The 24705-nt window shown below is 45.3% G+C and overlaps 2 protein-coding genes and 1 non-coding gene across 5 annotated transcripts in view; 1 reads left to right on the top strand and 2 right to left on the bottom strand.

Moving 5' to 3' along the window:
• DISC1 (DISC1 scaffold protein) overlaps window positions 1–4198 on the bottom strand; it is a 406697-nt gene extending 402499 nt beyond the window's left edge. For 2 of the 3 annotated variants that reach the window (XM_081570366.1, XM_081570367.1), the window contains exon 1: window positions 3944–4187. In XM_081570366.1, the coding sequence (XP_081426492.1) occupies window positions 3944–4001 (58 nt within the window). In that variant the 5' untranslated portion in view covers window positions 4002–4187. Of the gene's footprint in view, window positions 1–3943 lie in introns of all 3 variants that reach the window. The other variant, XM_081570368.1, reaches the window with a different exon arrangement.
• TSNAX (translin associated factor X) overlaps window positions 1–24705 on the bottom strand; it is a 186515-nt gene that overhangs the window by 64585 nt on the left and 97225 nt on the right. The gene's annotated exons all lie outside the window — the stretch shown is intronic.
• On the top strand, window positions 21426–21499 carry LOC145540065 (small nucleolar RNA SNORD65). Its single transcript, XR_014078191.1, has one exon. It is a non-coding gene; the product is annotated as a small nucleolar RNA SNORD65 (small nucleolar RNA).

Raw genomic sequence — 24705 nt, 5'->3', positions numbered from 1 at the left:
TGGGCTTCCCAGTGGCTCAGATGGTAAAGAATCTTCCTGCAATGTGGGAGACCCAGGTTTGATCCCCGGGTGGTTCCCCGGGTGGTTCCCTCAAAAGATTTCATGTGCCACCTGTGAACTTAATAAGATTAAATTCCTTTTTAAATACTCTGCTATTCACAGTCAGCAAAAACAAGACAGGGAGCTGACTGTAGCTCAGATCATGAACTCCTTATTGCAAAATTCAAACTTAAATTGAAGAAAGTAACGAAAACCACTAGACCGTTCAGGTATGATCTAAATCAAATCCCTTATGATTATACAGTGGAAGTGAGAAATAGATTCAAGGGATTAGATCTGATAGACAGAGTGCCTGAAGAACTATGGATGGAGGTTCGTGACATTATACAGGAGGCAGTAATCAAGACCATCCCCAAGAAAAAGAAATGCAAAAAGGCAAAATGGTTGTCTGAGGAGGCCTTACAAATAGCTGAGAAAAGAAGAGAAGCTAAAGGCAAAGGAGAAAAGGAAAGATTATACCCATTTGAATGCAGAGTTCCAAAGAATGGCAACGAGAGATAAGAAAGCCTTCCTAAGTGATCAATGCAAAGAAATAGAGGAAAACAATAGAATGGGAAAGACTAGAGATCTCTTCAAGAAAATTAGAGATACCAAGGGAACATTTCATGCAAAGATGGGCACAGTAAAGGACAGAAATGGTATGGACCTAACAGAAGCAGAAGATATTAAGAAGAGGTGGCAAGAATACACAGAAGAACTATACAAAGAAGATCTTCATGACCCAGATAACCACGATGGTGTGGTCACTCACCTAGAGCCAGACATCCTGGAATGCGAACTCAAGTGGGCCTTAGGAAGCATCACTACAAACAAAGCTAGTGGAGGTGATAGAATTCCAGCTGAGCTATTTCAAATCCTAAAAGACAATGCTGTGGAAGTACTGCACTCAATATGCCAGCATATTTGGAAAACTCAGCAGTGGCCATGGAACGGAAAACATCAGTTTTCATCCCAATCTCAAAGAAAGGCAATGCCAAAGAATGTTCAAACTACCTCACAATTGCACCCATCTCACATGCTAGCAAAGTAATGCTCAAAATTCTCCAAGACAGATTTCAACAGTACGTGAACCGTGAACTTCCAGATGTTCAAGCTGGTTTTAGAAAAGGCAGAGGAACCAGAGATCAAATTGCCAACATCCGTTGGATCATCGAAAAAGCAAGAGAGTTCCAGAAAAACATCTACTTCTGCTTTACTGACTATACCAAAGCCTTTGACTGTCTGGATCACAATACACTGTGGAAATTTTTTCAAGAGATGGGAACAGCAGACCACCTGAACTGCCTCCTGAGAAATCTGCATGCAGGTCAAGAAGCAACAGTTAGAACTGCACATGAAACAACAGACTGGTTCCAAATTGGGAAAGGAGTACATAAAGGCTGTATATTGTCACCCTGCTTATTTAACTTATATGCAGAGTACATCATGAGAAACACTGGGCTGGATGAAGCACAAGCTGGAATCAAGATTGCTAGTGTAAATATCAATAACCTCAGATATGCAGATGACACCACCCTTATGGCAGAAAGCAAAGAGGAACTAAAGAGCCTCTTGATGAAAGTGAAAGAGGAGAGTGAAAATGTTGGCTTAAAACTTAACATTCAGAAAGCATAGATCATGGCATCCAGTCCCATCTCTTCATGGCAAATAGATGGCAAAGCAATGGAAACAGTGACAGACTTTATTTTCTTGGACTCCAAAATCACTGCAGATGGTGACTGAAGCCATGAAATTAAAAGATGTTTGCTCCTTGGAAGAAAAGCTATGACCAGCCTAGATAGCATACTAAAAAGCAGAGATTACTTTACCAACAAAGATCCATCTAGTCAAAGCTATGGTTTTTCCTGTAGTCATATATGGATGTGAGAGTTGGACCATAAAGAAAGCTGAGCGCTGAAGAATTGATGCTTTTGAACTGTGGTGTTGGAGAAGACTCTTGAGAGTCCCTTGGACTGCAAGGAGAGCCAACCAGTCAATCCTAAAGGAAATCAGTCCTGAATAATCATTGGAAGGACTGATGCTGAAGCTGAAACTCCAATCCTTTGGTCACCTGATGTGAAGAACTGACTCATTGGAAAAGACCCTAATGCTGGGCAAGATTGAAGGCAGGAGGAGAAGGGGACAAGAGAGGGTGAGATGGTTGGATGGCATCACCGACTCGATGGACATGAGTTTCAGCAAGCTCTGGGAGTTGGTGATGGACAGGGAAGCCTGGCATGCTGCAGTCCATGGGTTTGCAAAGAGTCGGACACGACTGAGCGACTGAACTGAACTGAGCTGATTCATACTTTACAAGAGACGTGGTTTTTCCACATGGCACAGTGGTAAAGAATCTGTCTACAGATGTAGGAGACGAGGGTTCAATCCCTGGGTCGGGAAGATCCAGGAGAAGGAAATGGCAACCAACTACGGTATTTTTGCCTGGAAAATCCCATGGAGAGAGGAGCCTGGTGGGCTAGAGTCCATGGGGTTGCAAAGAGTCAGATAGGGCTGAACACACACACACACATTCATACTACAATCAAATCAAACTGTTTTTTTTTTTTACACCACTCCAAATTAATTGGGTTTTGCTTAGTGAAAAGAGCATCTGAGGCTCTTATTTGGAGCTTACTATGTATCTCAGCACCAGGTTGGGTGTTCACATCCATGTCCACAGTTAAACCCACAGCAACTCTATGAGGTAGCAGTGTCATTGTCCCCATTTCATAACGGCAACCCACTCCAGTGTTCTTGCCTGGAGAATCTCACGGACGGTGGAGCCTGGTGGGCTGCCGTCTGTGGGGTCGCACAGAGTTGGACACGACTGAAGCGACTTAGCAGGAGCAGCAGCATAAATGGGGCAACTAAGGCACAACTAAGTACAGGATTGAGATGCAAGCTAACTGCCTCAAACTCCAGCTCTTAAGACTCGGGTATTATCCAAATCGCATTTGCCTGCCCAACTGACCATACATTTTGCAAAGAGCTTTCACACACAGCAGATATTCGGAGGGGATGGGGAGGGGGGAGGTTACCAGTGTTCTTTTGTATACGTGATGAAATCGAGGCTAAGCGATGTTAAAGGAGCTGTCAAAGTCACCCGGCCTTCTTCTGGTCCAGCAAGGACACATAACTCCCTCACTCCAAACCTCATTCTCGTCCCAAAGTCTCAAATTCCTTTGCACGTGTATTTTAAAAGCGAGATGGCAGGAGACATCCTGTCATTTCTGAAAAGCAACTGTGCTCTTCACTGCCTCAGTGTCAACCCTGATCGCTGACAGCGTTGACAGCTTGACCTGTGCTCCCCGGCTCCGGCTCCGAGCCAGCCGTGGGCATCATAAACGCGGAGGAAGTGGGAGGTGAAACTGCTCGCAGAGCAGCCTCTTGGGACGGTGCCAGCATCGCGTTTCCCATCCCACTCCAACCTCCTCCCTCCAGGTCCTCGAGGGGTGAAACCCGAGACTCTGCGGGGTGTCAGAACGCGGTCTCCGGACCAGGCGGCGGGGCGTCCCCTGTCCCGCGAGTGCGCAGAGGAGGACACGCGGAGACCCGAGCCTCCGCTGGCTCAGTCCCGGGCGCAGCGAAACCGGAGCGCGCTCAAGCCGCCTTCCTGGGCCACCGGGACCCACGGGGGCGGAAACTGCGGCTCCCGGGATCTCAGCACAGTCTTCCGGGAGGACCCGGCCCAGCTCGGCGCTGGCTGGCAGCCCCAGGCTCGACAAAGACTTCAAGTCGGCAGGCCACACGCCCTACCTCAGTTTCCCTCACCCCGCAAGAGTGCAGAAACCCTAGATATCAACTGAGGCGCACCCCGGACCTAAACGATTTCCAGAGGACAGAGCTCACCCTCGCCGCGGAACCCTCGCCCCGACCCGCCGGGCGGCCGTGACAGCACCCCTACCTGCGCGGTGGCCCCTGCCGCCACCGGCCGGGGCCCCCTGGGGACCCCCGCCCAGCATGCGCCCCGCCGGCTCCTCCCGCTCCGCCTCCGCCTTCTCCAGCTCCGCTGCGGCCAGAGGGCTCTGTGCACCCGAGGCCCGCGTCCGGGGAAGCTAACGGCCGAGCCGGACGGGAAGTGGGGAGGGGGCTGGCGAGGAAGGGGAGGCTCCTTCCTCCTCCCGGGCCGGACCGGCTGTTTCCTCTCCAGCCTCGGCCCAGGCACGCGCGCGCGCGCACACACACACAAGCTGACGGCTGGCGCGGGCGGGGCGCGCAAGCCCAGAGCCTGGGTCACAGACCTCGGAAAGCTCATTTTTCACTCTCCCTCGGTGTTGGACGAAAATGAGAGGGGAAGTGCGGTGGAGAGGACGGGTATTCGGGAAGGGAGAGACTAGGAGGCCCTCCTTGGGGGACGGGAGGGGTGATCTACGAGGGTGCCTCTCAGACCCTAATTAGGGAAGTGACCACAGGGTTGATGGAAAAGATGGAGGGAGTGAGAGGGACTCGTTTCGCAAGGGGCGGGGGGCGGGGGGAGAATGAGGGGAGACTGCAGCTCACCCTGGGAAAGAGAGCGGGACGAGTAGTTCTACATGAAATGAGGATCCAACTGTTTGAATCTTTTGGCAACACTGGGCTGGGCCCAACACGTTGGGCAGCCAGCCCAGGACACAACTGCGATCCGTGCTGAGCTCCTAAGCTAGCCCATTTGCCTCCTCTTCTGTTCATTCAAGGAGGCTCCTGGAGCATCCCTGAGGACTCACCTGCCAGAAATTGTTCTCGCCCTTAAGGAGCTTCCCCGTCCTCCCATCGGGGAATATAAACATGCGCGTGTAAAACTAAATGACGACGTGCAGCAGAATATGCCAAGAGCCAGAGGTCTGTCGCGAAACATTGCCAAAGTGGGGGGAGGGGCGGTAAGAGGGAGTGTTGTGGAGAAGGGCCAGAAAGGCTCCCTGGAGGAAGGGGAAGGATCGTCCTAGAACTGGAGGAGAGTCAAGGTCGTTCAGAAGATCAGAACCGTGTGAGTGAAAACACCTATGTATGCTTAGAAGTCGGTGTGTTGTGGGACAGAATGAATGTGAGCGTGAATATGAAGAATGTGGGGAACCGTTGGATGAGGCTGAATGTAATGACGGACACCTCCAAGCAGAGATCTGGATTCACTGCAGTTTGAGAGATTAGAAAAAGCTCTGTTTGTTTAGCTAGTTGACAGAAATGGGAGGCAAGAGGTGACCAGCAATAAATGATGTGGAAATGCCAGAACTGCCTTGGTACACTGTAATGGAATTATCTAAAGGTTTAAGGAGATTGAAATAGTAGAATAGATTTATCACATAAGACCCACTTACTGACTCCCAGGGGTCCAGAGGACACAGCTTTCACCTTGACTCTGAGAAACAACTTTGTGACCCAGCATGCCTGGTCAACTCTTCTCTGTAGATCAGAAATTACAGTGGAAACTGCACCACTGCAATGTGGGTCCTGACATGCAGTGAGATAGTTGGATCCCAGAATGGCTGGAGCCAAATGGTGGCAATGAATCACCCAAGGCAGGGTGGGCATGGTTTCTGTTCACTTCTGTTCAGTTCTGTCATTCAGTCACGTCCGACTCTTTGCGACCCCATGAATCGCAGCACGCCAGGCCTGCCTGTCCATCACCAACTCCCGGAGTCCACCCAAACTCATGTCCATCGAGTCACTGATGCCATCCAGCCATCTCATCCTCTGTCAGCCCCTTCTCCTCCTGCCCCCAATCCTTCCCAGCATCAGGGTCTTTTCAAGTGAGTCAACTCTTCTCATGAGGTGGCCAAAGTATTGGAGTTTCAGCTTCAACAACAGTCCTTGCAATGAACACCCAGGACTGATCTCCTTTAGGATGGACTGGTTGGATCTGCTTGCAGTCCAAGGGACTGTCAAGAGCCTTCTCCAACACCACAGTTCAAAAGCATCAATTCTTCAGTGCTCAGCTTTCTTCACAGTCCAACTCTCACATCCATACATGACCACTGGAAAAACCATAGCCTTGACTAGACGGACCTTTGTTGGCAAAGTAATGTCTCTGCTTTTTAATATGCTATCTAGGTTGGCCATAACTTTCCTTCCAAGGAGCAAACATCTTTCGTTTAATTTCATGGCTGCAATCACCATCAGCAGTGATTTTGGAGCCCAAAAAAATAAAGTCTGACACTGTTTTCCACTGTTTCCCCATCTATTTCCCATGAAGTGATGGGACCAGATGCCATGATCTTAGTTTTCTGAATGTTGAGATCTAAGCCAACTTTTTCACTCTCCTCTTTCACTTTCATCAAGAGGCTTTTTAGTTCCTCTTCACTTTCTGCCATAAGGGTGGTGTCATCTGCATATCTGAGGTTATTGATATTTACACCAGCAATCTTGATTCCAGCTTGTGTTTCTTCCAGCCCAGCGTTTCTCATGATGTACTCTGCATATAAGTTAAATAAGCAGGGTGACAATATACAGCCTTGATGTACTCCTTTTCCTATTTGGAACCAGTCTGTTGTTCCATGTCCAATTTTAACTGTTGCTTCCTGACCTGCATACAGGTTTCTCAGGAGGCAGTTCAGGTGGTCTGGTATTCTCATCTCTTTCAGAATTTTCCACAGTTTATTGTGATCCACACAGTCAAAGGCTTTGGCATAGTCAATAAAGCAGAAATAGATGTTTTTCTGGAACTCTCTTGCTTTTTTGATGATCCAGCGGATGTGGGCAATTTGATCTCTGGTTCCTCTGCCTTTTCTAAAACCAGCTTGAACATCTGGAAGTTCACGGTTCATGTATTGCTGAAGCCTGGCTTGGAGAACTTTGAGAATGGTTTCTGTAATGGACAGCAAAAGCAAAGCAGCAACCAGAATAGTCTGACCACCACAGACCTATGGTATTGACCAGTTAGTCATGGCAATCCAATAGGGAGAATGCTACTGAATTCTTATGTTATCTGTACGAGCAGAAAAGTTCTTGGTCAAGCAAACAAAAGCCTAAGTTAAATTACCAAAACAGAGAGATTCCATCAGTTCCCAGACTTGAGTCAACTTGCAGACCCAAAACTCCTTGAACAATCGGGATGTTTGTCTCCTCCAAGATTCTGCAACATTGTCAAAAATATATACTATTACTCTTTCTTCAAGCCTTCCCAAAAGGGACATGTGGCCTTTTACTAGGGTGACCGTGCATTGGGGAAAAGGAAATAATCAGACTTTTCAGGAATTACCGGACACTGGCTCTGAACTGACACTGAGTCCAGGACATCCAGAACATCACTGCGGTACTAGTCCAAGCAAGGGCTTGTAGAGGTCAGGTGATCATTGGAGTTTTAGCTCAGGTCCATCTCATAGTGGTCTCTGCACCCATACTGGGGTTATTTCTCCAGTTTTGGAATGCACTGTTAGAATAATTAGAATAATACTCAGCAACTGGCAGAATCCCTACATTGGCTCCATGACCTGTGAAGTGAGGGTTATTTTGGTGGAAAGAGCCCAGTGGAAGCCTCTACAGCTGCCTCTGCCTTGGATGAACAAAGTGGTTGTGGTGGCAGTCCTGGAAGTTATCTAGAGGCTCAGCAATGCAGACTTCCACTCACCAAAGCCAGTCTGACCATGGCCACTGCTGAGGGTTCAGTCTGCCAACAGCAGGACCAACAATGTGGCAGCATTCCCGAGTTAACCAAAGGCAATACTGCCTTCTTAGAGAGACTACAGAGAGTAATGCCACCATCAAGGACTTGAAAGATGCAGGGGTGGTGATTTCTACCACCTCCCCATTCAACATGCCCATATGGCCTGTGAAGAAGACAGATGGAGCCTGAAGAATGACAGTGGATCATCATAAACTAAACCAGATGGTGATTCCAATTGCAGCTGCTGTACCAGATGTAGCTTCACTGTTTAAGCAAATTAACACATCCCCTAGTATCTGCTATGCAGTATTGGTCTGGCAAAATGTTTCTTCTGCATACCTGTTAGTATAACCAACCACAGGGCAGCCTTCTTTCAGCTGGCAAAAGCAGCAGTACAGTGAAGACTGCCCTCCCTCAAGGATAGGTCAGTTCTCCAGCCCTACGTCCTAGTTTGGTCAAGCAGGGACCCTATTGCCTTTCTGTTCTAGAAGACCTCACACTGTTCCATGGCACTGATGATGTTATGCTGATTGGACCTAGTGCATAGGAAAGAGTAGCTCTTCTAGGCTTATTGGTGAGACATTTGTATGTCACGGGATGGAAAGTAAATCTGGCAAAAATTCTAGAGATTTCCTTCTCAGTGGGCTTTCAAGAGATCTGGTAGTATAGGGTATCCATTCTAAGGTGAAGGATAAGGACTTCCCTGGTGGTCCAGTGGTTAAGAATCAGCCTTCCAATGCAAATGATACAGGTTTGATTCCTGGCTGAGGAACTAAGATCCCACACACCACGGGGCAACTAAGCCCACATGCCACAACTAAGACTCAATGGTTTCAAATAAATAAATATTTTTAAATAAATAAATAAGGTGAAGGATAAGTTGTTGTATTTGGCCCTTTATATGACCCTGGTGGCTCAGACAGTAAAGAATCTGCCTGCAATGCAGGAGACCTGGGTTTAGTCCCTGGGTCAGGAAGATACCCCTGGAGAAGGGAATGACTACCTACTCCTGTATTCTGGCCTGGAGAATTCCTTGGACAGAGGAGCCTGGCAGGCTACAGTCCATGGGGTCACAAAAGTCAGACACAACTGAGCGACTAATACTTTCATAACCAAAAAGGAGACACAACACCTAATGGTTCTCTTGGGGTTCAGGACACGACATGTTCCTCATTTGGGAGTGCTACTCAACTCCATTTACTAAGTGACCCAAAAAGCTGCTGATTTTGAGTGGGACCAAGAACAAGAGAAGACTCTGCACCTCATCCAGGTTGCACTGTGAGCTACTCTCTGCCGGCTGAGCCACGTGATCCAGCAGATCCAACAGTCAGTGGTAGATACTGATGGAGGCTGGGTCAGATCCCCATAGGGAGTCACCTCACAGACCCTTAAGATTACAAAGCAAAGCTCTGCCATCCTCTGTGGATTTTGAGAAACAGCTTTTTACTTACTACTGGACCTAGTAGTAACTGATCATTTAACCATGGGCCACCACATCACCATGCAAGTTGAGCTGCTTGCCATGAACCACAGGCATGAATCTAGGTGTGTACAGCAGCACTCCATCATCAAATGGAACTGATACATATGAGACTCAGCTCAAGAAGACCTAGAGAACATGTGTAAGTTATGTGAGGAAGTGGCCCAAATGCCCAAGGCCCCCACTACCCTCACCCTCCCTGCCTGCACCTGCGGCCTCAGGGCCAGCTCCCTATGATCAGCTGATTGAGGAAGAGAAGACTTAGGCCTGCATAATGTTCAGGCATCACCCGAAAGTTGACAGCAGCTGTACTACAGCCCCTTCTGGAATATCCCTGAAGCACAGTGGTGAATGCAAGTCTGCCCAGCTTGCTGACTTTTGAGCAGTCGACCTTGTTGTTCAGTCTGCTTCAAAAGAGAAATGGCCAGAAGTACAAGTATATGCCAGCTTATGGACTGTAACCAATGGTTAGGCTGGATGGTCAGGGATTTGAAAGGAACATGACTGGAAAATTGGTAACAAGGCGATCCGAGGAAGAGGTAGGTGGATCGACTTTTCTGAACAGTCAAAAAACTCCAAGATACTGTGTCCCAGGTGAATGGTCTGATCTCAGCAGAGGAGGCTTGTAATCCTCAAGTGGTTTGGACACTGTTCTTTGGGTACCAGTCAGCCTCCTCCTCCAGCTACACTTGACACTGCCCAATAGGCTGATGAAAAAATGAGTCATGGTGGCAGGGCTGGAAGTTATCCAGAGGCTCAGCATTACAGAGTTCCACTCACCAAGGTCAGCCTGACCATGGCCACCAATGAGAGTCCAATCTGCCGGCAGCAAGACCAACAATATGGCAGCATTCCCCGAAGTGATCAGTTCAGTTCAGTCTCTCAGTCATGTCTGACTCTTTGTGACCTCATGGACTGCAGCACACCAGGCTTCCCTGACCTTCGCCATCTTCTGGAGTTTGCTCAAACTCATGTCCATTGAGTCGGTGACGCCATCCAACCATCTCATCCTCTGTTGTCCCCTTCTCCTCCTGCCTTCAATCTTTCCCATCATCAGGGTCTTTTCTAGGGAGTCAGTTCTTTGCATCAGGTGGCCAAAGGATTGGAGTTTCAGCTTCAGCATCAGTCCTTCCAATGAATATTCAGGACTGATTTCCTTTAGGATTGACTGGTTGGATCTCCTTGCAGTCCAAGGGACTCTCAAGAGTCTTCTCCAACACCACAGTTCAAAAACATCAATTCTTCAACACTCAGCTTTCTTATGGTCCAACTCTCACATCCATACATGATTACTGGAAAAATTATAGCTTTGACTAGATGGACTTTTGTCAGCAAAGTAATGTCTCTGCTTTTTAGTATGCTATCAAGGTTGGTCACAGCTTTTATTCAAAGGAGCAAGTGTCTTTTAATTTCATGGCTGCAGTCACCATCTGCAGTGATTTCTGAGCCCAAGAAACTAAAGTCTGTCACTGTTTCCATTGTTTTCCCATCTATTTGCCATGAAGTGATGGGCCCAGGTGACATGAACTTAGTTTTTTGAATGTGATCAACCAGTTTGCTATTTGGTGACAGGTTGATCAATGCAAAGAAATAGAAGAAAACAACAGATTGGGGAAGACTAGAGATCTCTTCAAGAAAATTAGAGATACCAAGGGAACATTTCATGCAAAGATGGGCACAATAAAGGACAGAAATGGTATGGACCTAACAGAAGCAGAAGATATTAAGAAGAGGTGGCAAGAATACACAGAAGAACTGTACAAAAAAGATCTTCACGACCCAGATAATCACAATGGTGTGATCACTCACCTAGAGCCAGACATCCTGGAATGTGAAGTCGAGTGGGCCTTAGAAAGCATCACTATGAGCAAAGCTAGTGGAGGTGATGGAATTCCAGATGAGCTATTTCAAATCCTCAAAGATGATGCTGTTGAAAGTGCTGCACTCGATATGCCAGCAAATTTGGAAAACTCAGCAGTGGCAAAAGGACTGGAAAAGGTTCGTTCCAATCCCAAAGAAAGGCAATGCAAAAGAATGCTCAAACTACCACACAATTGCACTCATCTCACACGCTAGTAAAGTAATGCTCAAAATTCTCCCAGCCAGGCTTCAGCAATACGTGAACCGTGAACTTCCAGATGTTCAAGCTGGTTTTAGAAAAGGCAGAAGAACCAGAGATCAAATTGCCAACATCCGCTGGATCATCGAAAAAGCAAGAGAGTTCCAGAAAAACATCTATTTCTGCTTTATTGACTATGCCAAAGCCTTTGACTGTGTGGATCACAATAAACTGTGGAAAATTCTGAAAGAGATGGGAATACCAGACCATCTGACCTGTCTCTTGAGAAACCTGTATGCAGGTCAGGAAGCAACAGTTAGAACTGGACATGGAACAACAGACTGGTTCCAAATAGGAAAAGGAGTCCGTCAAGGCTGTATATTGTCACCCTGCTTATTTAACTTATATGCAGAGTACGTCATGAGAAACGCTGGGCTGGAAGAAACACAAGCAGGAATCAAGATTGCCGGGAGAAATATCGATAACCTCAGATGTGCAGATGACACCACCCTTATGGCAGAAAGTGAAGAAGAACTAAAGAGCCTCTTGATGAAAGTGAAAGAGGAGAGTGAAAAAGTTGGCTTAGATCTCAACATTCAGAAAACTAAGATCATGGCATCTGGTCCCATCACTTCATGGGAAATTGATGGGGCAATAGTGGAAACAGTGTCAGACTTTATTTTTTTGGGCTCCAAAATCACTGCTGATGGTGATTGCAGCCATGAAATTAAAAGACGCTTATTCCTTGGAAGGAAGGTTATGACCAACCTAGATAGCATATTTAAAAGCAGAGACATTACTTTGCCAACAAAGATCCGTCTAGTCAAAGCTACGGTTTTTCCAGTGGTCATGTATGGATGTGAGACTTGGACGATGAAGAAAGCTGAGAGCCGAAGAACTGATGCTTTTGACCTGTGGTGTTGGAGAAGACTCTTGAGAGTCCCTTGGACTGCAAGGAGATCCAACCAGTCCATCTTAAAGGAAATCAGTCCTGGGTGTTCATTGGAAGGACTGATGTTGAAACTGAAACTCTAATACTTTGGCCACCTCATGCGAAGAGTTGACTCATTGGAAAAGACCCTAATGCTGGGAAGGATTGGGGGTAGGAGGAGAAGGGGAGGACAGAGGATGAGATGGTTGGATGGCATCACTAACTCGATGGACATGGCTTTGGGTAAACTCCGAGAGTTGTTGATGGACAGAGAGGCCTGGCGTGCTGCGATTCATGGGGTCGCAAAGAGTTGGACATGACTGAGCGGCTGAACTGAACTGAACTGATTATGCTAAACCACTTCCATCATGGCAGGGACAGCATTCTGTTCTTACTGGAATTGAGTACAGATTTCCCTTTCCTGCACACAGTGCTTCTGCCAAAACTACCATCCATAGACTCATAGCTTGCCTTATCCACTACCATTGCTTCTGATCAAGGAACTCACTTCACAACAATTGGAATATGGCAATGGTCTCACACTCACAGAATTCACTAGTCTTACCATGTTCCCTATCATCCTGAAGCAGCTAGCTGGATAGAGAAATGGAATAACCTTTTGAAGACTCAGTTACAGCATCAGCTAGATAGCAGTATCTTGCAGAGCTGGGCAAGGTTCTCCAGGAAACTCTCTGTGGAGGCTCTGAATCAGTATCCAGTATATGATGCTGTATCTCCCATGACCAGATTCATGGGTCCAAGAATCAAGGGATGGAAATGGGAGTGGCATCTCTCACCATTAGCCCCAGTGATCCCCTAGCAAAAGGTTTGCCTTCTGTTCCCACAACCTTATGCTCAGCTGACCTAGTGGTGTTAATTCCAAAGGGAGGAATGTTTTCATGAAGAAACACAACAATGATTGCATTTAACTGGAAGTTAAGTTTGCCACCTGGCAACTTTGGGTGGCTTGTGTCTCTGAATCAACAGTCAAAGGAGGGAGTAGGGTGTTGGCTGGTATGACTGATTCTGACTGCCAAGGGGATACTGGACTGCCTTTCCACAGTGGACGTGAGGAATCATGTGCGTCTGGAATATAGGAGACCCCTCAGGGAATCTCTTAGTGTTTCCATGCCCTCTGACTAAAGTCCATGGAAAACCATAACAATCTAGTTCAGGGAGGACTACTAATGGCCCAGACCATTTAGGAGTGAAGGTTTGGGTCACCCCAGCAGGTAGATAACCAGGACCAGCTGAGGTGCTTCCCAAAGGTAAAGAGAATGATCAGTTGAAGAAGGCAGTTACAAATAACAGCTCCAACCAGCTAATACAACTAAGAACTTTGTTATGAACATCTCTTCCTTATTTTATTATGACTATGTATATACATGGATAATAAAGGGAAAAAACAAAAATATATGATGAATTATTTTATAATTTACCTTTGTTTTCTTCTCTTCCTTATCCACTTATATAACATAGGATGTATTAATAACAGTTAAATTTACAATACAGTATTTAGGTCCTAGGCATGAAGGGAAAGAGTAAACATCACCCAAGGACTATACATCTTCTTCTGGGGAGAAGGTTAGTGCATATACAATTACACTTGGGGCAGTTGTATCATGTTAAGCAGAAGTACTTATTATTATCTTTATTTGGAGACTAAGAATGTCTTAAGGGTGACTTCTCTGGTGGTCTGGTGGTTAAGAATCTGCTTGCAGTGCAAGGGGGCACTTTTTTGATCTTGGTCCAGGATGATCCCAAATGCCTTGGAGCAACTAAGCCCATGTACCCCAACTACTGAGCCCATGAGCTGCAATTACCGAAGCCCATTCACCCAGAGCCTATCCTCCACAATAACAGAATCCACCACAATGAGAAGCCTGCACACCACAATGAAGACCCATCACAGCTAAAAAATAAAGTAAATAATTTTTTTAAAAACAGAATGGCTTAAGGAGATGTGTATGGATGCCAAGTCAACAGGGGTGGACTGTGATGTAGGTCTTATACGCCAGCTGGGCCAGGCTAGGGTACTCAGCTGTTTAATCAAACTCTAATCTAGGTGTTTCTGTAGATGCACTTTTGTAAATGTGGTTATATCTACAGTCAGTTGACTTTAAGTAAAGGAGTAAGTGTAAGTAAGTAAGTGTTAGTCGCTCAGTTGTGCCCGACTCTTTGCGACCCCATGGACTACAGCCCACCAGGCTTCTCTGTCCATGAGATTTTCCAGGTAAGGATATTGGAGTGGCTTGCCATTTCCTTCTCCAGGGGATCTTCCCAACCCAGGGATCAAACCTGGGTCTCCTGCACTGCAGGCAGATTCTTTACCGACTGAGCTACAAGGGAAGCCTGTAAGTAAAGGGGATGACCCTTGATAACGTGGGTATGCCTCATCCAATCAGTTGAAGTCCTTAAGGATAAAAAGTGAGGCTTTCAGAAGGAGAAAAACTCTCCCTCAAGACTAAAGCCTCAAATCCTGTTTCCAGGCTGTGACCTGCCCTACAGATTTCAGAATTGCCAGCCCTAACAAATGCATGCACCAGTTCCTTAAAATAAATCTGTCTTCTATTATCTATCTTTCCATCTATATCTATACATCCATCCATCCCTGTCTTCTCCCTTGCCTGCTCCTCCCTTTGTATCTCCTTCTTTGGCTTTTCCTTTCTCCCCATTCATTCATTAGTCTTCCCCAGAATTGCATCCTCAGCCTTCCTTTCTTCTTGAGCATCCCTCACTCTGCCTCTGACTATCTCATCTACTTTCAAGGTTTCAACTACCTTGGTATAAGTTCAGTTGGTATCTTTGACAGCAACCTCTCTCCCAAACTCAATTCATATTTCCAACCTAGAGGCTCTGCTGGTATCTCAAGTGAAGTATCTCCAACAGGACTCTCACTGCCCTCTCCTGCCCATTCCCCAAACTGCTGCTTTCCCACCCCTCCCCTCAGGATGGAAACCCAGGAGACCATGCTACAGACTCCTCCATCTGCTCCTTTGCGCTCACGGAATCCTGTCCCTTCTAGGTCAGCACTGTCCTTTGTGTCCATCCATTCCTCCCCACCCCCGACGCCCCTCATTGTATTTTCAGCTGCTGCCAGAATATCACCACTTGGTCGTCTAAGAAACCATTCAAACCAATGAAGTTCAAAGCTGTTCTCAACCGTACACTCTCACTTGTGTTTCCCACCTCACCTGCTGGCCCTACCATCCCTCTAATCTGCCCAGCACCACAGTTTGGAAGGCATCCCACCTGTGGTTAGGAGCACAGGTTCTGCCCTCAGGTAACTGAGTGCGTATCTAACCCCAGTACTTTTTAGCTGTGAACCCTGGAGATGATTCTAAAGTGTAGTCAGGGTTAAGACCACTGATGTCACAGTAGCAGGATGGACCTGTGGAAGAGGCAGAAAGACCAGTTATGAAGAGATAACAATCTAGGTAGGAGACCATGAGCTTTTATAATGAGCACAGAGAGGAGGGGGCCTTGTTCAGGAGTTACTTTAGGAAACAAAATTATATAAAACTTGGTGACTGGATGCTGAGGAAGTTGAGAGGAAGGCAGCTAAGATGACTCCAGTTTTTAACTTGGTTGACTAGGCTGAGCAGATGGTGGTGCCATAAAGCTGTGGGTCCCAAATATGTTTGTTCACAATAATCACTTAGAATTTTTTTTTCCTAATCTTATATCTTAGCTACTTTGTAGAATTGTATATCTCTAACCAATCAGAGATTTGTACACAGGACTGTTCTGTCATCAGCTTGGTTATTCCAGGAACTCTGCTCTGCAGAATGCCCTTCCCTGGATAGTTACTGGTTACCCTGGCCAAAAGTGTGCTGTCTGGGAGGAGGCAGGGAAGCAACAGCCATCTTACATGAAAGGCCACTGCTGGTGAGAGGCAGTGCAGACAAACGCAGAGGTGCTGGCTGCTTCTGGCTTGTCCTTTCTCGTCCCAGCTGACAACATCCCCAGGCTCACACATCCCCGAATGCTTCTCTGTGCACTCACAGGCATAAAGAGGCATTGACCTCCAATAGACTTCAGACTTTGGTAGCTCAGTGGTAAAGAATCTGCCTGCCAATGCAGGAGACATAGGAGACAGGAAGACACCCTGGGTAGGGAAGATTCCCTGGAGGAGGAAATGGCAACCCACTCCAGTACTCTTGCCTGGGAAATCCTATGGACAGAGGAGCCTGGCAGGCTACAATCCGTTGGATCACAAAGAATCGGACAAGACTGAGCACAGGCACACACACATACACACAGACTTCTCTATTAACCCCTCCACAGCCCTGTTCTGACAGTCGAACTTGCACAACTTCCAAGTTTCCTGCACACCCCAATTCCTTCACCCACACCAGAGCTGGTTAACAGCCTTTCTCCAGCCACTCTCTCAATGGTGTGAAGTCTAATTTCTATAATATATTCCTTATTTCAGAGCACTGATGGAAGTTCTGCTTCTTCAACTGAACCCTCACTTACAAACCCACTGATTCCAAATCTCTGCACAGATATTGCAGAAATCTTCCTTAATGTCATGACAGCTTTCTCATCCCCACACAATGCTGTGTTAGTGTGGACTCTGTAACTACAACTAACCAAAACCAATATACTCTAACTAAGTCAAAAGAAATTTCGTAAGGATACAGTGGGTGTTTCACAGAATCCAAAGACGTAATGAATTGGGTCCTCTGGAGAGATGAGAGCCAGCTTCTGGAAAACCAGCAGGACTGTGGCAATTTCCCTCCTCCCTTCTTTTTCCTGCACATCTACTTATATTCCTCCTGAGTCTCCATGTTCATAAGTCAGCCACATGAAAAGCCTGACCCTCATGGAGCCAGTTCTTTTAAAATATATATATATATATATATTTGGCTGCGGTGGGTCTTAGTTGCAGCATGTGGGATCTCTAGTTGTGGTCCGGGGACTTAGTTGCTCCATGGCATGTGGGATCTTAGTTCAATTCCTGGTCATGAGTTGAACATGAATTCCCTGCACTGCAAGGCAGATTTTTAACCCCTGGACCACCAGGGAAGTCCCATGGAGCCAATTCTAAATCTCTACGAATGAACTCCTGACTCATGTCCAAAGTAGGTCAGGAGCCTCTCTTGCTGCCCAGTGTAGACAAGGAAGTGGGGTCACATACGAGTAGAGGATAAGCACAGTACCTGCAAAGCACCTCTGAACACAGGGGGAAGGGAGGGGACCACTGTGAGCTGGGCAGAAACCCAGAATGTGTCTACTTTAAATGATCTGAGAAGGCTCAACACCAAGGATCCTACTGCTTATGAGTAAACAAGTGACACCTGTAGTTTCCCTCTGCTTATTATATCATTTCCATCATAGCTATTTCCCAGCAATGTTTGCCATGGATTTCAGTTCTGGGTATTGAGATATGTATACAGTGCCCTACAGAAAGAATAACTGAGAGCAAATAATGATGAGATAATTGTTCTAGCAATATTTTTTTTGTTGAATTTTTGGAAATTTTTTCCTCATAAATACTACCAAAATCTTCATTAGAGCAGAGATGGAGGGACATCACTGTGCTGATGCAATCTAAAGCAATAGCCCGGGATCCTGGCCCCACCAAGATAGGCAGCAGTGGTTCTGTTCTATTGAAACTACACGTATCTACAGATTGCACTGACATAGACAATGAGCATTAAGTACCATAGGTGTAGTGTTAGTCACTTCAGTCGTGTCCGACTCTTTGCAACCCCATGGACTGTAGCCCGCCAGTCTCCTCTGTCCATGGGATTCTCCAGGCAAGAATATTGGAGTGGGTTGCCATTTCCTTCTCCAGGGAATCTCCCCGATACAAGGATTGAACCTGGGTCTCCTGCATTGCAGGCAGATTCTTTACCATCTGAGCCACCAGAGTAAATTTTATAGCAAAAAACTAGGACATCAGAGAGGAAAAATCATATAGCTCTTTTGCCAAAACAGTGAACTTCAAAATATGGGAGTCTTTTAGAAGTTGGTTAATAATAGCTAATATTTACTGGGCACTTACTATCAGTCAGACACTGTTCTACACAATTTAAACTTGTTAAATGTATTTCACCTTTGCAACAACCCAATTATCACACCCATTTTCAGACTAGATAACTGAGGCACAGAAACTTTAGAACTTGCCCCAAATCACAAGCATAGTGAGCGGCAGAGAAGGGATTTGAACCTGGCAACCTGGCAGAATAATCTACTTTCCTAACCGTGATGACACACTAAACAAAAGTAACATTTTTTGATGCCTCAGAACAAACGATCACTCTCCTTTCATATAGTGAGATTTATATTTAGATAATAAGTCTTCAGACTGATGCATTTTCATGCATAATTTCCCCCACCCCACCCTTCCCTTAGTTTCATTCCCAGAGGAAACAAGTCAGTGAAGCTAAGCTGTTGTTTAGTTGCTCAGTCGTGTCCGACTCTTTTGTGATCCCATGGACTGTAGCCCACCAGGCTCCTCTGTCCATAGCATTTCCCAGGCAAAAATGCTGGAGTGGGTTGCTATTTCCTTCTCCATTTCCTTTCCAACCCAGGGATCAAACTCATGTCTCCTGCATTGGAGGCAGTTTCTTTACCACTGAGTCACTAGGGAAGCCCAGAGATAAGTTGGGACATGATAATTTCCTATATAAATAATGTCCCTTTGCATCACTCCTTTAAATTTTATGCTCTTTGAAGGTAGATATCATTCTTGTTCTTCATTGGATCTTCTGGCCAGAGACTTATTAGAATGAATGTTCTAAATTGGGATTCTGATACTTGGGATTCTGATACTTGACAGGCTAGTGGATTTACTTCTCTAATCTCCTGCAAATTATCTGAGCATGGCAGTGAAGGATAGTCACAAGGATTCCCATCAAGTGACATAGCTGGAGTTAAATAGAAAATATTCTCATTGAGAACAATAACAAGATTTAAACAATTCTGGGAAATTTTAATGTCTAAAGGAGATCTTTTCTTAAAAAAAAAAAAAAACAACTTGAATGAATTGGAGAAAAGAAATCTATCTTCAAGTCAGGAAATAACATTAGACAACATGAAGTCCCTCATTTGTTAATGCCTGGAAGCAGGAAGTTGGTTCAGTTTCAAATACCATCAGATAAAGGCCATGCCAAAGGATGTTATCTTAGTTTTAGGCTAAATATAGAATACAAATAACCTTCCTTTCGCAATGGACATTGTTTAAAAGCTCTAATAGTGAGATAATACATGGGAAGTGTGGGCACTCGTTCTAGACGTGCCATCCTGACCCCTCGCTGTGGCACATCTTCATCTGCCTGTGATCGGTGTCCACTAGAGAGCTGGCATTCAGAGTGGGTTTGTGTGTCAAATGGCTAGAGCATTCAGAGAGGCTGCCTAATGTTATGCTGCATGAAGATCCATCATCCAGTGTCTTTTTAACCCATTCTTTAAAAAAAACTTTTTATTTTTTGTTGGAGTATAGTAGATTTGCAATGTTGTGATAGTTTCAGGTAAACAGTGAAGAGATTCAGCTATACATATATGTGTATCCATTCTCCCCCAAACTCCCCTCCCATCCAGGCTGCCACATAACATTGAGCAGAGTTCCATGTGCTATACAGTAGGACCTTACTGTTTTTAACCTGTTCTTGCCTCAGTTTCCCACATGAAATGTAGGAAGAACTAACAGAATCTCTCCACTCAGAGATTTATTCACAAGTAAATTCTTCATTGAGGTATGCTCTTCCCCTTGCCGCTGTCTTCCTTGAATAAATAGACTTTGTTCTCCATTAGAGATTCAGTTACTCAGCCATAAAAGGGAACGTATTTGAGGTGGATGAACCTAGAGCCTGTTACGCAGAGTGAACTAAGTCAGAAAGAGAAAAATAAATATTGTATATTAACACACACATATATATATGGAATCTAGAAAAATGGTATTGAGGAACTTATTTGCAAGGCAGGAATAGGGACACAGACATAGAAAAGAGATTTGTGGACACAGTGGGGGAAGGAGAGGAAGGGACCAATTGAGAATTCAATTCAGTATTGACCAACTGTCAATTCAGTAGCACTGAAACATATACATTACCATATGTAAAATAGATAGACAGTGGGAATTTTCTGTATGATACAAGGAGCTCAAACCGATGCTGTGTGACAACCTAGAAGGGTAGGATGTGGGAGGGAGGCTCAAGAGGGAGGGGACATGCATATACTTATGGCTGATTCATATTGTTGTACGACAGAAACCAACACAACTTTGTAAAACAATTATCCTCCATTTAAATATTAAAATTAAAAAAAAAATAGAAATTCAGTAGCTACACCTATTTCAAGTTCCTCCAGGAAAGAGACACTGTCCCCCACTCACTGCCTCTGATTGGTTCACTAGTCTGACCGCTTGGCCTTACCACCCGCCTCTTCCTCCCAACAGCTGCCAGCCTGCCCAGGCCTCTTTTGGGTTGACCGTCTCATGTGACGGATGCCACTGCTGCTGTTACAGTTCTCACACACAAGGGACAACATTAACCACCACAGTAACTCATGACAGCCTTACTGTTGTTAGAAAGCTCAGCAACCTCAAGGCTTCTCTTTCCTGAGTTTTAATCTTCCCTGCCAGTGATTAGGAGAACTTTGCCCACTCTCTCTGTAGCATCATGGCTAATTCTCTCATGGCTCACTTCCCATGTTGTCTGATCGGCATCCATTTCTGGCTCACCTTTCCTTAATGGAGGAAAAGCAACCCCCTCAAATGGATACACACCACAGCCTACAAGGGCTTATAACACCCCCGTCAACAAAGCACATTCATAGACGACCAAGCTCAGCGAATCTCAGGAAGTCACCCAGCAGTTCCAGAGTCCAAAGTGAAGAGGCTGCCTCATTCATCCAGTGCCTGAGTAGTGTAGCCACCTGCAAATGCCTTCCCAGGTAGCCCTTTGCCTGCATGTGCTTCATGAAGAGTTAAGTAAATATGTTCTTTTTTTTTGGGGGGGGTGGTCTTCAATGCTGCACAGGATTTTCTCTAGGTGTGACAAGCAGGGGCTACTCTTCATTGCGGTGCACAGGCTTCTCACTGCAACATTTCCTCTTGTTGCAGAGCAGGGGCTCTAGGGTGCATAGGCTTCAGTAGTTGGGTGCACTCACTTAGCTGCTCCACAGCATATGAGATCTTCCCAGACCAGGGATCAAACCAGTGACCCTGCATTGGCAGGCAGATTCTTTACCACTGAGCCACAAGGGAAGCCCCAGTAAATGTGTTCTTGAAACTTCTCTGGAAAACACTGTCAACTATACATGTCTCTATAAAGCTGTTCCTGGGGGAGAAAGGCTAATGCATTTAGTCAACCTGAAATTTGAATCCATCCAATGATGAAATCACCCTCAAAAAGCTGGAATTACCGGCAGATTGCATAGTGGTGAACCTACAATTTTCTGAAGAAAAGAAAAAAAAAAAAGGGATGAAATTTGAGTCCAAGAATCAGTTGAGGATTCTTACTCCAATTAAATGTGTGTGTTTGAGGAGCAAATCATTTTATTTCCTAGTTTCTGTGTTTGCAAACAAGAGGGAAACCAGTTGAGTGGCTATCAGACTCTCAGAGTTTGCAAATGATCAGTAAAACCTTAAGAAATAACAAGATGATCAGGTATATAATATTATTAACATTTTAATGAAATTTAGCTTTTAAAAAACTTTCACCAACTTCCATCACTAGTATTTCACAAAGAAAAGCCTTTTTAACCTCAAAAAGTAATTAGACATAATATCTTTCTTTCATCCACCCTGCATCCTGAATTATGGATATGATGGCTGGAGCTCTAGAAGCCATTTTGGACCTTCAAAGCAAGAGCCACAGCCTAGGGATGGTAAAGAAGAATAAGGAATTAGTCTGGCTCCTTGAAAATTTTGTGGAAATGTCATATCTCATCTGAATTGCCTTCTTTTGAATTTCTTTATGTGATAGAAAAAAAATTATTATCTTGTTTATGCTACTTACTTTATTTTTTTCTTATAAGAAGCCAAATCTAAATCTGTAAGTTTTTAAAATATTTTTAAGTACTGTGTATCTCATTCTTTTTTAATTTCTGTTTTTAGGGGTTTTATGAGCTAAAATGAACTTCCCCAGTGGCTCAGCAGTAAAGAACCCACTTGCCAATGCAGGAGACATGAGATGTGGGTTCCATCCCTGGGTCAGGAAGATCCCCTGGAGGAAGGCGTGGCATCCCACTCCAGTATTCTTACCTAGAGAATCCCACGGACAGAGGAGGATGAGGGCTACAGTCCATAGGACTGCAAAAAGTCAGACATGACTAAAGCGACTTAGCATGCACACATAATTTAAAATAATGTATAAAACTGATTTTGAAAGAAATATGAATTCACTGAGGAGATTTTGTTTTTAATGGTAAACAGAGTTTGTAACCCACTGATATGGAGCACAGAGCATGAGGGGCCACACCTGGATTCCAGACTGTTCTTCAGGTGTGTTAGTCTCACCTACCCTGCACAGTGTAGGGGGAGGGTGGCTAAGAAACTGTTGCATTGATCATCTTGGTGGGATTTTGAGGACTTTTGATACCCGACCCTCTTTTCTCAGTAAGCTGGCATCTCAAAGTCTCTGGCATGAATACACTGAGGATATGACTCCCAGAAGGAGGAAGCAGACTACAGACCTGGTGGTGATTACTTGGGGATAGTTTACAGTTTCACCAAGGATTTTTCCTGTTCCTCAACCACCTGCTAGCTCCCACCCACTAGGGTTTGCTTAGAGATTGACGGTCAACTTTTATTGTTGTTCAATCGATAAGTCCTATCCGACTCTTTGCAACCCCATGGACTGCAGCACACCAGGCTTCCCAGTCCCTCACTGTCTTCTAGAGTTTGCTCAAACTCAGGACCATTGAATCAGTGGGACTATCTAACCATCTCATCCTCTGTCTTCTCCTTCTCCTTTTGCCTTGAGTCTTTCCCAGCATCAGGGGCTTCTCCAATGAGTCAGCTCTTCTCATCAGGTGGCCAAAATATTGGAGCTTCAGCTGTAGCATCAGTCAACTTTATGGCTACCCTAGTTTATGTGGAATTGATAAATCTTCAGCTGCCCACCTTCTATGAAAGCAACTAAACATGAATTCTACAGCAAGTAGACATTTTGAAAAATGATCTGTGTAAAGGATTCCTCCCATTCATACATGTTTACAAGAACTACTCTAATGATATAATGTATTTGAAGTGGGTGATGTGTGATAGGGGTAGATCATTGCTAGTTTCTACCTTCACTATGCCTATTCTGCTGTTACTCATTTCACTACTCCAGCTGAGAAAGAAGATGGTCCAGCAGAAGTTTACATGAAGTGCTATAAGGAGATTTACCATCTTATTAGCAAGACATTTCCATGCATTCATTCTTCAAAGGAAGTCATCCCCCTAAATCAGAATCAGCCATTGTCATTACCTGACTTCCCAGGAAATGACACGGAATGAGCTAGTGGTATTGGGAGGACACTTGTTGAATTTCACTGCTGCTTTTGAAAGAGGCTTTTCTACACTCCTGTCACATCTGCCAGGAGCCACCCAAGGATGTTGGGCACTTTCCAAAGCCCTTGCTGAACAATGTTCAGCTCACTGACAGTTCAGCTGCTCCTCTGGCCCAGGGCCATGGCCAAGAGCTCCTCTGGCTGCTCTCCTCTGTGGGCCCTTCAGACAGCAATGCAACACACCACACTCAGACCACAGCCCTTCCCAGGAGACGCTGATTAAAGAATTTTCTCCCCAAGAAGATATCGTCCTAATTCAAAGACTTCCTACCTTCCTGCTCATAAAAAGCTGAGACTATTCTATGATTTGCTAGAAACTGTGGTTCCATAAGCAATGCCTGTGCACACAGGAGTGTATACTGATAGCCATGCAGACACTTAATCCAGGATTTACTATCGCCACTAACCAGCCAGTTCAGTCACTCAGTTGCATCAGACTCTTTGCCATCCCATGGACTGCAGCATGCCAGGCTTCCTTGTCCATCACCAACTCCCAGAACCTGCTCAAAATCATGTCCATTGAGTCGGTGATACCATACAACCAGCTCATCCTCTGTTGTCCCCTTCTCCTCCTGCCTTTAATCTTGCCCAGCATTAGGGTCTCTTCCAATGAGTCAGTTCCTCGCGTCAGGTGGCCAAAGTATTGGAACTTCAGCTTCAGCATCAGTCCTTCCAATGAACACCCAGGACTGATTTCCTTTAGGATGGGCTGGTTGGATCTCCTTGCAGTCCAAGGGACTCTCAAGAATCTTCTTCAATACCACAGTTCAAAAGCATCAATTTGGCACTCAGCTTTCCTTATGGTCCAACTCTCACATCCATACATGACTACTGGAAAAATCATAGCTTTGATTAGACAGACCTTTGTCGGCAAAGTAATGTCTCTGCTTTTTAATATGCTGTCTAGGTCAGCCATAGCTTTTCTTCCAAGGAGCAAGCATCTTTTAATTTCATGGCTGCAGTCACCATCTGCAGTGATTTTGGAGCCCCCCAAAATAAAGTCTGTCACTGTTTCCATCATTTCCCCATCTATTTACCATGAAGTGATGGGACCAGATGCCATGATCTTAGTTTTCTGAATGTTGAGCTTTAAGCCAACTTCTTCACTCTTC

This window comes from Giraffa tippelskirchi, chromosome 2 (genome assembly GCF_054371585.1).
Source record: "Giraffa tippelskirchi isolate mGirTip1 chromosome 2, T2T-mGirTip1v1.2.pri, whole genome shotgun sequence".
NCBI lineage: Eukaryota > Metazoa > Chordata > Mammalia > Artiodactyla > Giraffidae > Giraffa > Giraffa tippelskirchi.
This window is presented reverse-complemented; position numbering and strand designations above follow the sequence as displayed.